Below are 14257 nucleotides of genomic sequence, written 5' to 3' on the forward strand. Positions count from 1 at the left end.
TGGATTGATAGTCACTCGTCACAATGCTGATTTATTGGCTCTCAAGGTTGTTCCTCTTGATCTCACAGTTTCAGTATATGATATCTTACGTCCATCCGGTACTTGCTGTATTAGTGTTTTTCAAGTATGGGGCTTGGGCTAAGGTTTTTATCCCATTGTACTTTATGGTAATGACTTGTAATACAATAGAATCATTGATCATGAAATTGATCTGGCTTATGTTCCCAGTGTGGTCACCACCTTTATACTTTGGGAGGTATATGATGGAGGTGCTTAGCAATTACACATCTTTTTTCTCCTTCTCAGGTGCTCAACCTGGGAAGGAGACATCCTTTTACCCTCCTAGTCGTCCCCCCAGACCATTTACATTTGAGAGTTTTGAATTTTTTGAATGGCCTTTTAATGCTGTTGAGACTTGTTTGCTGATGGTGATGGGAATCACCATGCTAACACGCATACAGAGTGTGTTTTACCCACTACTGATTTCAAGAGTTAAGCAGATTCAGGTTTGGGTCTTGTCTGGGGTCAAACGACGATGTAGGAGGACCGAGAGATTTTCCCTGAGGCTGGACAGCCATGAGTGGCAGGGTGTGTGGGATAGTATGGGCAAGTATCTAGGTCAGTGGGCCCCTCCAGTACTTTGGAATTTCACTACTGAACAACTGCAAAATCCAGAAGAATTAGTAAAACACTTAAATGAGGTGTGTGGTCATTCTGGCCATACCAGAGATGGACAAATCATGGCAACGTGCTGGGGCTTGGCCTATGCTTACAGGGCCTTGTTCAACACTATCCAGCACCTTCAAAAGGAAAAGAATGTCGGCGGATCTGAGGGCAAAGCAACAGTCGCTACTCAAACTTTGGCTGCAATGAACAGCACAGCTGTCCCAGTGGCAAGTACAGCAGCTGCTCAAACTTCAACTGCAACAGACAGCGCGGTTACCCCAGCTCCAAGCACAGTAGCTACACCACCCCCAGTAACAAGTACAGTTGCTACTCAAACCACAGTGATAATCACTGCAGCCAAACCAGAGGACCAATTCGTACCAATATCAGTTGCCCCTGTACGCAAGAGAACAAGCAAAAAGGAGGCAAAAAGGGTGAAGCGAGATGAAGAACCAATGAATTCACCACCCGGTCCAGAATCTGATCAGGAGTCATCATCACATGACGAAGAAGAAGAAGAAGAGGTAACTTCTCGACCTCGGACCTCAACCGAGCTGCGGAATATGCGAAAAGATTTTACCCGTCAACCAGGGGAGCACATCATCACCTGGTTACTCCGATGCTGGGACAATGGGGCTGATGGTCACGAACTAGAAGGTACAGAAGCCAAGCAGCTGGGATCACTTGCTAGAGAAGGGGGAATTGACAAAGCAATTGCAAGAGAGAAAAAGTCCCTCAGCCTTTGGAGGAGGCTCTTGGCAGCTGTGAAAGAAAGGTTTCCGTACAAGGACGATGTTACGAGTCGTTCGGCCAAGTGGAATACTATAGACAAAGGCATCCAGTCTCTGAGGGAATCGGCCATCGTAGAGATGATCTATCACATCAAGCCGAATAACGGGGATACACCTATAGATCCAGATGAAGTTGAATGTACACGACCCATGTGGCGAAAACTTACACGGAATGCACCGTCATCATATGCCCATTCATTGGCAACAGTAACCTGGAATGACATAGTACCACTAACAGTGGATGAAATGGTTCATAAACTCCGAGAGTTCGAAGACAATCTCACCCCTTCCATCATCTCAGCTGTGAAAAAACTGTCCCAGGACCTCGAACAATTGAAGGACAATCTATCTGATTTATCCGGCTCCTCACGTGTACCAACACACGTCTCCGCTATTAACAAAAGGCGTCCTATTGTTCAAGAGAGGAGATACAGGAGGTATACGCCACGGGGTACCCTATGGTTTTACCTGCTGGATCACGGAGAAGACATGACAAAGTGGGATGGAAAACCTACTTCAGCTTTGGAGGAACGGGTGAGTGAACTGAAGAGGGGAGCAAGGGCCAAGACTGATCGTCCCATGAGAGCTACGGCTTCAGTCTCTGGTGATCAGTTTCCCAGATGGAGTGGAAGAGCTGATTTTACTCCAGCTCCTGTGATAAAGAAGAATAATCCCTTTCAACACGACTTAAGTGTCCAATGCTGTGACGACTGTTAGAGGGGCCCTGCCTCCAGCCAGGTGGAGGTAGGGGACAATCGGATTTACTGGACTGTGTGGATCAGATGGCCTGGCACATCAGTCCCACAGAAGTATAAGGCTCTAGTAGATACCGGTGCACAGTGTACCCTGATGCCATCAAGCTGTCAAGGGGTGGAACCCATCTATATTTCTGGAGTAACAGGAGGATCCCAAGAGTTGACTGTGCTGGAGGCTGAAATCAGCCTGACTGGGAGGGAATGGCAAAAGCACCCTATTGTGACTGGTCCAGAGGCTCCATGCATTCTCGGCATAGACTACCTCAAGAGAGGGTACTTCAAAGACCCAAAAGGGTACCGGTGGGCTTTTGGTATTGCTGCTTTGGAGACTGAGGAAATTGAGCAGCTGTCCACCTTGCCTGGTCTCTCAGAAGATCCCTCTGCTGTGGGGTTGCTGAAAGTTGAAGAACAACAAGTGCCAATTGCGACCACAACAGTGCACCGGCGGCAATATCGCACCAACCGAGACTCCCTGATTCCCATCCATCAGCTGATCCGTAGACTGGAGAGTCAGGGGGTGATCAGCAGGACCCGCTCACCCTTCAATAGCCCCATATGGCCAGTGCGAAAGTCTAATGGAGAATGGAGACTAACAGTAGACTATCGTGGCCTGAATGAAGTCACACCACCATTGAGTGCTGCCGTACCGGACATGCTAGAACTTCAGTATGAACTAGAGTCAAAGGCAGCCAAGTGGTATGCCACGATTGATATTGCCAATGCATTTTTCTCAATCCCTTTGGCAGCAGAGTGCAGGCCACAGTTTGCTTTTACTTGGAGGGGTGTCCAGTTCACTTGGAACCGACTGCCCCAGGGGTGGAAACACAGCCCTACCATCTGCCATGGACTGATCCAGACTGCACTGGAACAGGGGCAAGCTCCAGAACACCTGCAATACATTGATGACATTATTGTGTGGGGCGATACAGCGGAAGAAGTCTTTGAGAAAGGGAGGAAAATAATCCAAATCCTGCTGAAAGCCGGTTTTGCCATAAAACGGAGTAAGGTCAAGGGACCTGCACAGGAGATTCAATTTTTGGGAATAAAATGGCAAGATGGACGTAGACAGATCCCCACAGATGTGATCAACAAGATAACAGCAATGTCTCCGCCAACTAATAAGAAAGAAACTCAAGCTTTCTTGGGTGCAGTGGGGTTCTGGAGAATGCACATCCCAAATTACAGTTCGATTGTAAGCCCTCTCTATCATGTGACCCGGAAGAAGAATGATTTTAAATGGGGCCCTGAGCAGCAACAAGCCTTTGAGCAAATTAAACGCGAGATAGTTCATGCAGTAGCCCTTGGACCAGTTCGGACCGGACCAGATGTAAAAAATGTACTGTACACTGCAGCTGGGGAGAACGGTCCTACCTGGAGCCTCTGGCAGAAAGCTCCAGGGGAGACTCGAGGTCGACCCCTCGGCTTTTGGAGTCGGGGATATAAAGGATCTGAGGCCAGCTATACCCCAACTGAGAAAGAAATACTGGCAGCCTATGAAGGGGTTCGAGCTGCTTCGGAAGTGATTGGCACTGAAGCACAGCTCCTTCTGGCACCCCGGCTGCCCGTGCTGGGCTGGATGTTCAAAGGCAGGGTCTCCTCTACACATCATGCAACCGATGCTACATGGAGTAAATGGGCTGCACTAATTACACAACGAACTCGAATAGGAAATCCCATTCGTCCAGGCATTCTAGAAGTCATCATGGACTGGCCAGAGGGCAAAGATTTCGGAATGTCACCAGAGGAGGAGGTGATGCGCGCTGAAGAGGCCCCACCATATAATAAACTGTCAGAAAGTGAAAAGCAGTATGCCTTGTTTACTGATGGCTCTTGCCGTATTGTGGGAAAACATCGGAGATGGAAGGCAGCTGTATGGAGTCCTGGACGACAAGTTGCAGAAACTGCTGACGGAGAGGGTGAATCGAGTCAGTTTGCCGAGGTGAAAGCCATCCAGCTGGCCCTGGACATTGCTGAACGAGAAAAGTGGCCAGTACTTTATCTCTATACTGACTCATGGATGGTGGCAAATGCCCTGTGGGGGTGGTTGAAGCAATGGAAGCAGAGCAACTGGCAACGCAGAGGTAAACCCATCTGGGCTGCTGCACTGTGGCAAGATATTGCTGCCCGGGTGCAGAACCTGGTGGTGAAGGTACGTCATGTAGATGCCCATGTACCCAAGAGTCGGGCCACTGAGGAACACCAGAACAACCAACAAGTGGATAAAGCGGCTAAGATTGAAGTGGCTCAGATGGACTTAGATTGGCAACGTAAAGGTGAATTATTTTTGGCCCGGTGGGCCCATGACACTTCAGGCCATCAGGGCAGAGATGCAACATATAGATGAGCCCGTGACCGAGGGGTGGACTTAACAATGGACACTATTGCCCAGGTTATTCATGAGTGTGAAACATGTGCTGCAATTAAACAAGCCAAGCGGTTAAAGCCTCTTTGGTATGGAGGACGATGGTTGAAGTATAAATATGGGGAGGCCTGGCAGATTGACTATATCACACTGCCACCAACCCGCCAAGGCAAGCGCCATGTGCTTACCATGGTGGAAGCAACCACCGGGTGGCTGGAAACATACGCCGTGCCCCATGCCACTGCCCGGAACACCATCCTGGGCCTTGAGAAACAAATTTTGTGGCGACACGGCACCCCAGAGAGAATTGAGTCAGACAATGGGACTCATTTCCGGAATAACCTTATAGATATTTGGGCCAAAGAGCATGGCATTGAGTGGGTATATCACATCCCCTACCATGCACCAGCCTCTGGGAAAATCGAACGGTACAATGGGCTGTTAAAAACTACACTGAGAGCGATGGGTGGGGGAACTTTCAAGCATTGGGATACACACTTACCAAAGGCCACCTGGTTGGTCAACACCAGAGGATCTGCCAACAGGGCTGGCCCAGCCCAGTCAGAACTGTTACATATTGTAGAGGGGGACAAAGTTCCCGTGGTGCATATGAAGAATTTGCTGGGAAAGACAGTCTGGGTAATTCCTGCTTCAGGTAAAGGCAAACCCACTCGTGGGATTGCTTTTGCTCAGGGACCTGGATATACTTGGTGGGTAATGCGGGAAGATGGGGAAGTCCGATGTATACCTCAAGGGGATTTGATTTTAGGGGAAAACAGCCAGTGAACTCAATTGTATGCTGTTGCCTGCTGTGTAATGCTTTTATAGCCCATCAACTAGATGTCTCCAGGTCACCAGCGACTGGCCCTGACTTCCCTCCAGCCATCATCCCAACAGAGAATGAACTTTGAACATCATGGACCGAATGGACTCGGCAGCATTATAGGGATTGGTCCATGCACTAAGAAAATGATTTTTCCTCTTGGTCTGTATGTATATGGATGTATATATGTGGGAAAGCGATGGTGTATTGAAAAATGTGGGATCTGAGCACGACGTGAATGGTATGGAATAAGGGGTGGATAATGTCCTGGGTTCCGCAGTAGCAGTCATGTTTTTCCTTTGTGTTAGCTGGTACAGTGCTGTGTTTTGACTTCCAGTTTGAGAACAGTGTTGGTGAAGCCGATGTTCTCGGTTGTTGCTAAGTGATGTTTACCCTGACCAAGGACTCTGTGAGGCTCATGCTCTGCCAGGGAGGAGGGGAGGCTGTGAGGAAGCAGAGACGGGGCGCCTGACCCGGGCTAGCCGGGGAGGTATTCCATACCACAGCACGTCATGCCCGGGGTGAGGGGTAACTGGGAGTGACCCGGAAGGACAGGGGTTTCCGGGTGGAGCTCGTTTCTCTTGGCCGGTGGTATCGTATTCTCTTCCCTTGTTATTTTCCCTTATCATTGTTGTAGCTGATAGTAGCGGTGGTGATTTGTTGCTGGACTGTTTTTGTCTCAACCCGTAGGAGTTGCACTCTCTCGATCCTCCTCCCCGTTCCTCCGGGAGCGGGGAAGGGGAGAGCCCCGGTGCGGGGAGGCAGGGGGGGGAGACGGACACGGACCTTGATTGTTGTCAGCTCGGCACCACTCACTGGGAGTGAGTGAACAAGCTACCTGACTGGGTTTAAACCACGACAGGTTCATTTTAACCTGCAACAAGACTCTGGAACAGTTTTCAGGGAGAAGCTGGGACAAACTTTCTCACATTCTTTTGTTAATGAGTCTTCTTTAGTTTAAGATATTGCATCACAGACAGAAAAAGGTCCCTTCTAGATTCTGGGGAAGTTTAAATAGATTTTACTTTCTTTTACTCTTCTGTTACTCTTTTGCAGCAAGGCTGGTGGCAAACATACAGGAGCTTCCTGACAGTTTGTTGAATTGACAAACTAGTTAAATTCCCCTTGCTCCTGATTCCAAGAGCATTTGCAGGTTCAACCAACAAAGCATATCGGCAGACATTTGTGGTGGGATTAGGATACACAATAGAAACAATGCAGATGAACTCTAGCAGGGAAAAAAAAAACAACAAAAAAACAAACACAAATCCAAACCACCACCACCAAAAAAACCCCAACATTATATTGCCACCAGTGACAAAGGCAGCTGAAGAAAAGTTACAGGCAGAAGCCTGAGAGATAACAGAGCTCCACAGAGCAAAGCCTGGGAAGGGGGAGAGGCAGGGGGAAAGCCTGTCTAAAAGCCTGTTGACACATCAAGCATTCAGAGACACATCAACACCATACTTAAAATCCTACTTAACGAAACAACAAAATAAATTTATTAATTTTAATTCTGAAATAACTATGAAGAAAACTGAATTTCATAAAGCTGTAACCTTCTGGCTCTAATGGTGAGTATATTATTGTATGCATCTACTAAAGAATACATACAGGAAGATGCGCTGCCCAACTGCTGGCCTCTTTTGGGTTTGTTTTTTTTTTCCCATCATATAAAGCCTATATTCCACAATGTGTACTTTTCTGATTTCAGCTCTGCTTTGGTTTGAAAGGAATGTTTCTGACCCTTGAAGGAAGGATTCAGCACCTTCAAACTCCGCATTACTACCTTTTGGTCTCCAACTGTAGTTTTCATTACCTGAATGTTCTCAGGTGCTTATGATAACAAAGAAGAAGACGTATTTTACTTTTTTGGTAGGAATGATGAATAATTAATTATTCTTAGAAATGAAGCAAAAAGGAGTGTTTGTTTCCCACCATGACAGCCTGCAATACAGCTGGAATGTATTTAACTGATGGAAACCCTGGATGCTATAGTTCAAGTACTTATGCATATTACGTTTTAATGCAGAGAGCTAGAGATATAACAACTATAAAGCACATGAAAGAAGCCCAAGCAGTAAACTTCTTGTGCATTATCTTTATATACATTTATTGGCCTATAGGATAAGTAAACATGTACTACTCACATAATATGCAAGTTACTACTTACAATGTTAATTTGTTTTTAAACGCTGCTGCTGTTTCACATCATAGCCTGCTCAGCATTTACTGTGATTTTGTCTGGGAAGCACTATTTAATCTAATACCCTGAATTACGTTAATGTTTCTTAATTTTATTTGGGTAAAGTTCTTTCCTTAGTCTGAGATTTATAAATTGCACAATTTTTCAGAATTTTTGTATATGCAGGATAAACAAGATCTTAACACAATTCTGACTGCATTTCCTTTTTTTCTTTTAGTTATTTTATCTCTACAGAAAATTTCTGCCTGTTTTGTTATGATAAAGGATTAATGAACCTCTGCATCAGTGTAAAAATAGAGATAGGTATCTCCAAAATAAAATTCAAAAAAATTTTGCAGATAAACTATGTTCACAGAAGAAAGACTCACACCCTCTGAGAACAGCATGGTGTAACCAAAGAGGAACTAAATTTCTCAAACTTTTTCCTACTTCTTCTGGGAGGGGTTAGATGGCAAAGTTGCTAAAATGCTCTCAAGATGCCTCTAGTCTTCACCTGAAAGCGTCACTTACTTAAAAACTGAGTACTCGGACTGAGGAAGGCACTACATGCTAAGTTTTAATGAAAATAATAATAAAAACCCCATGATGGTTATTGGGCAAAACTCTATAGTTTGTCATCAGCTTTTTCTTCCTGTTTTTATATAATGGTTTTGTTACCGCAACATTACCATTTCGTATGTATCACAAAATCTAACATACAGTGAAAAGCATGTTCCAGTAGCTGTCATTTAGCTTTAGTAGATGTTATGCTCCCAATGAAAAGCACATGTCCTAAATACTCTTCAATTAAATTATAATTCCCACATCACTCCAAGCATGAGAATCAATATTCCTCTAATTAAGAGTCACCAGTGATGTTCCAGATAAACAAATTCTCCCAAAGGAAGAGTGGAATATTCTTAAATAGTGAAAACAAAGTATTTCTTCTACCTCACCAACCACTTTAAACATAACCTATACAGTGCTGGAGAAAGAAACTCATTTTCATTCATTATACAGTTCATTAAGTAGGTAAAAATCTGAATAGCATACATATGTGTACCTATACATACACTACAACTCCCCCCTGGATGGTGTCACCTCTCAAATCACCTAAAAACCCTTAAATTCTTAATGTGATCTGGAACCTTAATATACTTTTGTTGTGAATCAAATTAAATTATCTTAGAGAAGTCCACTCGCCAACATCCTCACCACCAGTGTATTCTGTTCTTGTTTAAACAGGCAGTGGTATTTTCCTAAATAGAAGTGGCCACTGTTTTAAAATATGAAAATGTATTTTACAGATCTGGATTTTTATTTACAGAGGATTATCCTTTAGTATCAATAAGGGTTTTTTCTTGGGTTCTAAAGCAAAATAGAATTTCATAAAGCATAGAATCTTATATGCATCATCCCAGTTAATGTAAGATTTTCAGTATGCATGATCAATCGCATGCTTGTTATACCATCTCGTACTGCAAACCTATGACCTAGTTTTAGAATTGGGTTATCTTCAGGTTTAAAAGCACCATCTGTTCTTAATGATGCCACTAGCAAAACTGCTGGAATAAAAAAAATAATAATAATCCCTAAGTGATGGTAAAATCCAAAGCCCAGAAGACATTTTCAAGTCATGACTACTCCTACAGACAGCACAATACAAATGCCAGCCAGCTTTTAACAAAGGGTGATCAGGTTCAAATAGTCTTACCCTGTCCTTGGCCTCCACATTGTATAATGAACAATGAATTAATAAGACTGTTCCAAGAAAAGGCAACGTGGGAGCCAAAATAAGGAGAACAGGGAGAAAATTTATATTTTTATTACTCAGATTTCCTAAAAAATCCAAAATAAGGTTTCAGACACTCAAGGGAAGGAATCCTTTTTTTTCCTAGTTAAAAGCAAAGAAAAGTATTTACTCTTGCTTAATAATCTTCAGATAACTGGCAGAGTAAACAATTTTTTCATATTATCAAATTAAAACTCCTGCAGAGCCATGAAAATAGAAATTTTGCCAGAAAGTCCGTATTCCAAAAAAACAAAGGAAAAGCAGTCTTTATTGGTGATCTAAATAAAAACTGATTGCTTAAATTTCCTGCCAATTGATAGAGCAACCCATTATGAACATAAAGTTGCAAAATAAAACTAAAGATTTTTCTTCTTGTTTCAAGTGAAAAGCTTCAAGCATTTCTTTAACATTTTACAAATTAAATTTAGGCATTCATTAGGCATTATAAGCATTAGGCAGAAGTGTGTAATTATTCCTGCATACGTTGTAACTATATCTCAAAAGTCTTTTGCTGCTCTAGGAAAAAAAAAAAAATCTTGATATCTGTACAATTAATAAACTTCAGGTCCCTATGGGAAATTAGGGTACTTTTTAAAAAATGTATACTCTTATCTAATCTCCTTCTCCAAGACCTCTTCAGTCTTCTATTTTCATACAACCACCCCAAAATGTGAAACTGCAAACATACATGCAAGTGTTGTTTTTTAACATACATTTTAATGCAGTAGAAATTAGATCAGCATCCCTTTATATTGTGTACCTATATTGTGTACCTAGAGCAGACTTTGGCCCCTTCAGGAGCCTGCTTATTAAGGTTCCATGGGATATAGCCCTAGAGGGCATGGGGGCCCAAGACTGTTGGTTGATATTCAAGGATCACCTGCCACAAGCTCAGGAGTATTGCGTCCCAACTAGAAGGAAGCGCAGCAGGAGGGTCAGGAGACCTCCTTGGATGGATAAGGAGCTGCTGAGGAAACTTAGAGAGAAAAAAGGGGCTTATAAAAGGTGGAAGCAAGGACAGGCGGCCTGCGAAGAATACAGGGATGGTGTGTGGGAAGCTAGGGACCAGATTAGGAAAGCTAAGGCCCACTTAGAATTAAACTTGGCTACAGATGTGAAAGATAACAGGAAGGGATTCTATAGGTACATTGCAAATAAAAGACTAGGGACAATGTGAGCCCTCTCCAGAAGCTATCAGGAGAACTGGCTACCCTGGATTTGGAGAAGGCTGAGGTTCTTAATGACTTCTTTGCCTCAGTCTTCACTGGCAAATGCTCTGACCACACCACCGAAGTCTTGGAAGGCAGATGCAGGGACTGTGAGAATGAAGACCTTAGGCCCACTGTAGGAAAGCATCTGGCTTGAGACCATCTTAAGAACCTGAATGTGCACAAGTCCATGGGACCTGATGAAATCCGTTCATGGGACCTGATGAAATCCATCCATGGGTCCTGAAGGACCTGGTAAATAAAGTTGCTAAGCCACTGTCCATCATATTTGAAAAATCATGGCAGATAATAGCTCAAAAGAACAGCCAAAATGCAGTCTAATGACTACCAAATGAAACAAGAGCATGGCAGTAGCAACAGATAACAATACTTAGTTATCTAAACCTAAAATGAAATATTCAGGTCTTCTTCTCTATCACTTACTATTTTTATTAAGAAGAGCAAAACCTGCAACTACGACATAAAAAATTCTAGTAAATTTTCATTACACGTTTTTTCACAGGATTGTCTATTCCTACCATAAGTTGTATATTTATAGCAAATTTTCTAAATTTATTCTGAAAAGTCAATTTGAAAATCTGAGTTCTGGATGTTTTCAGGGAAAGAAAGCAGGGCAAGTTAGGAAAAAAAACATTAACATAAAAGCACACAGGAAGCAATTAGGAAACTGCAGGAATTCCTTCCCAACCCCACTCAAAACCAATCTTCTCTTGCCTACATTAACCCCATTATCCCTCCTGCACATGCTTTGAAAGCCTCTTCACCAGCCGCCAATCATGCTTCTCCTTTCTGCCACTGTGCTTATCCTTCAACTCTTCTCTCTCCCTCAAGCTTTCTCTGCCCTTCTTGTAATAAACCCACCCCCTTTCCTTATCAAAAGAAACAGAACTGATACAACAAAGTTTTAAAGTAGTATCACCTGCACAATCCCTCAGCTTTCATTTCAGCAACGAGAAAGCTCTGAGACTGGAGATGGAACCTACCTAAGAAAGTTAACTTCTGTTTGGCTTTGCAAGTTCTCACACTTTTATATGGTAGCTTAAATCGGTTACTGCTTAAAAAGGAAGAATGGAGAAGCTGAGCAAATAGTAATAGCCTGTCTGTTACAGAGAAAAAGAAGACTATTCACTTAAAATTCTTGCTGCACAAATCTTCTGTCTGGCAAATTAAGATGCTGCCATGTAGAAAAGAAAAGAAAAAAGCACAGATGACACATGGATAATGTACACTGGCATAATACAACATGAAATAATTGTATATTTCTGCAACAATCAAATACACACAGTATGGTTAATATGCTACTGTACCTCATTTTGAAGTTCATCGCCACTTTTGGTAGAAGCAAGCATCTCATACAAAGTACAGCAGAGGTCTTCTGTTGTTGGCCCTCCATGGGTACCCCCTTGAGATTCATTCAGATACTTTCCGACTTCACTCCATAAGAAAGAATCATCTACTTTTTCCAAAGACTTGAGATCAGATTTCTCACCACAGTAATTCTGCAAGTGATTCAGCTGGTTATTCACAAATTTGTTATAATCTAAGCTTATAGTATTCTGTGCGTCGGCCTCGCCATTCACAGGCAGCTCCTCAGAGTGATCCAAATCATGCATGTCAAATGAAAACACTATATTTTTACCAAAGACCACTCTGTTTTCATCACTTTGCTCTTCAGCCATCTGTATGAGGGCTGTAAGCTGTTCTTCAGTGAAGTGAGAAGCAATCCGACATGTGGCATTACAAGCTGCAGTAGCAGATGACGATGGAAATGGCCCAAACATCTGCTTGATTGCCTTTGTCTCATCGTGGCCAACACATTCTTTCTTGTGAAATGTCTTAAATAGAAAAACAGCTCCACTTTCAATCGCTTCTTGTCCATTTTCAGCTCCAACTGTTAACAAAACCAAAACCAAATGTAACTTTATACAATTCAAATTAATTCTTTTTATTGACCATAAAATAAGTGTATCAAATTTCTTGCTGCAAGTCTCATCAACAGAGATATGAAAGGAAGACCATACAAGTAACAATTGTTGCAAGGTACTGAATTATAAAAGATATATAATAACAAAGCATCTGTCTTCATTATCCTTCCACTTACTAGAAATTCATGTTAAGGATTACCAATGCTTTCTTATTTTTCTGAGTTAAAGCAAAAACTTGCCTGAGGTCTTAAAACTCACAACAATATATTTATTTGCTTATTAAAGGTAAAAAATTTTCACTTTGCCCAACTGTTTATTCATTGCCTAGTTTGAATATTCATAACAGACTAAACATGCAGAACTCAGCTAGGAATTACTACAGTATAATTACCACAGATTGTGTATTAGTTACAAAAATTGCTCAAAGAAATTAAAGCGAATAATTGCATTCATTTAGATTTATATCTACAAAGTATCATATTATGATAAAAAAAAAACAAAACAAAAAAAAAAAACTGTGAATTCACCTCTTACACAAATATACCCAAAGGGGCTCAAGAAAACCCACCATTTGATAAACCAAAATGTCACTACTAAACAAAATTTGAAAAGTCATCAAACATAAACTACACAAAACCAGCCAGAATACTGTTTGGGTTTTTCTGTCACTCCAACAATTTTAGTAGAATTAGCATTTCTTACAAGATTGCATAATTTTAAAAACATCTTAAAAGTTTACTGTGGAAATTTACAAGTCGCTATAGCCAAGACGTCTTTATGTGGTCAATTCTTTAGTTACATCAACTGGCAGAACTTCAGCAGAAAACAATGAGATTTAAGTGATAACACTCATTGAGTAACCCCTGGTATAACTAATTCAAAAGAACTATTTAAAATACTATTTATTTTAAAAGGAACAATACTATTCTTTTTTTAAGCCTCCTAAATGACACTTCTGCCATACTAAATGTGGCTATTCTCTGTTCAGTAATCAAAAAGTCAGTCTTTTGCCTGCCTCTGTATACCTCTGCTATTCAGTTATGGGTCTGTGTATTTGCTCTATTATGTCCCCTATTTTCTCCATGTTAAAAAACATCCTGAAATCAGTGGGAAGATTCTTAATTACTCTGAAACTATTACTTGTGACTTTATTCAATTTACATTAGGTTAGAGCAAAAGAAATCCAGCATAAGCAGATGGAACAAGACTGAGTAATTAGAAACATATAAATGGAGTTGACTAAAAATTCAGTATTTCTCTTGAATTTCCCTATGGTGCACTTTGAAAAGCTGAAATTTTCCTGGAGAGGATGGGAGGTGGTATTTTTTTTACAGGATAATTAGATACCTACATATGGAAGATAAGTGACATAAAGATACACACATATACAATATATATGTAAATATATCTCAAAGGAAGAAGATAGTTCAGCCTCCTTCTCAGTATTAGCTATATAGGAATCACAGAGAGAAAAAAAAGCCCAACATCTAAAAATGCGTAGACCTAAGTTTGGCTGTATGAACCTCATGCTTATATTCCTGACATACAAACATGCATCATTATTTAAAGTCACTTATGTCAAAACACAAGTACACGCTACTAAAAGAGCAATTCTACTGAAGGATTTGAGAAAAGGCTCTTAAATCAGAATTAGCACATAATAAACCTATTGTCGTTGACTCCAGTTCATGGAATCAGCTCTTGAGAAAATACTTACACCCCCCCCCCC

General features: G+C 41.8%; 1 protein-coding gene across 3 annotated transcripts in view; it reads right to left on the minus strand.

Moving 5' to 3' along the window:
- The window catches only part of ASCC3 (activating signal cointegrator 1 complex subunit 3), a 280041-nt gene that overhangs the window by 250690 nt on the left and 15094 nt on the right, over window positions 1-14257 (minus strand). For all 3 annotated transcript variants that reach the window (XM_062608480.1, XM_062608481.1, XM_062608482.1), the window contains one exon: window positions 11911-12494. In XM_062608480.1, the coding sequence (XP_062464464.1) occupies window positions 11911-12494 (584 nt within the window). The remainder of the gene's footprint in view (window positions 1-11910; window positions 12495-14257) is intronic.

The sequence above is a fragment of the Pezoporus occidentalis genome, unplaced genomic scaffold, assembly GCF_034315485.1.
Source record: "Pezoporus occidentalis ecotype Australia unplaced genomic scaffold, CSIRO_AGI_Poc_V1 ctg13, whole genome shotgun sequence".
NCBI lineage: Eukaryota > Metazoa > Chordata > Aves > Psittaciformes > Psittacidae > Pezoporus > Pezoporus occidentalis.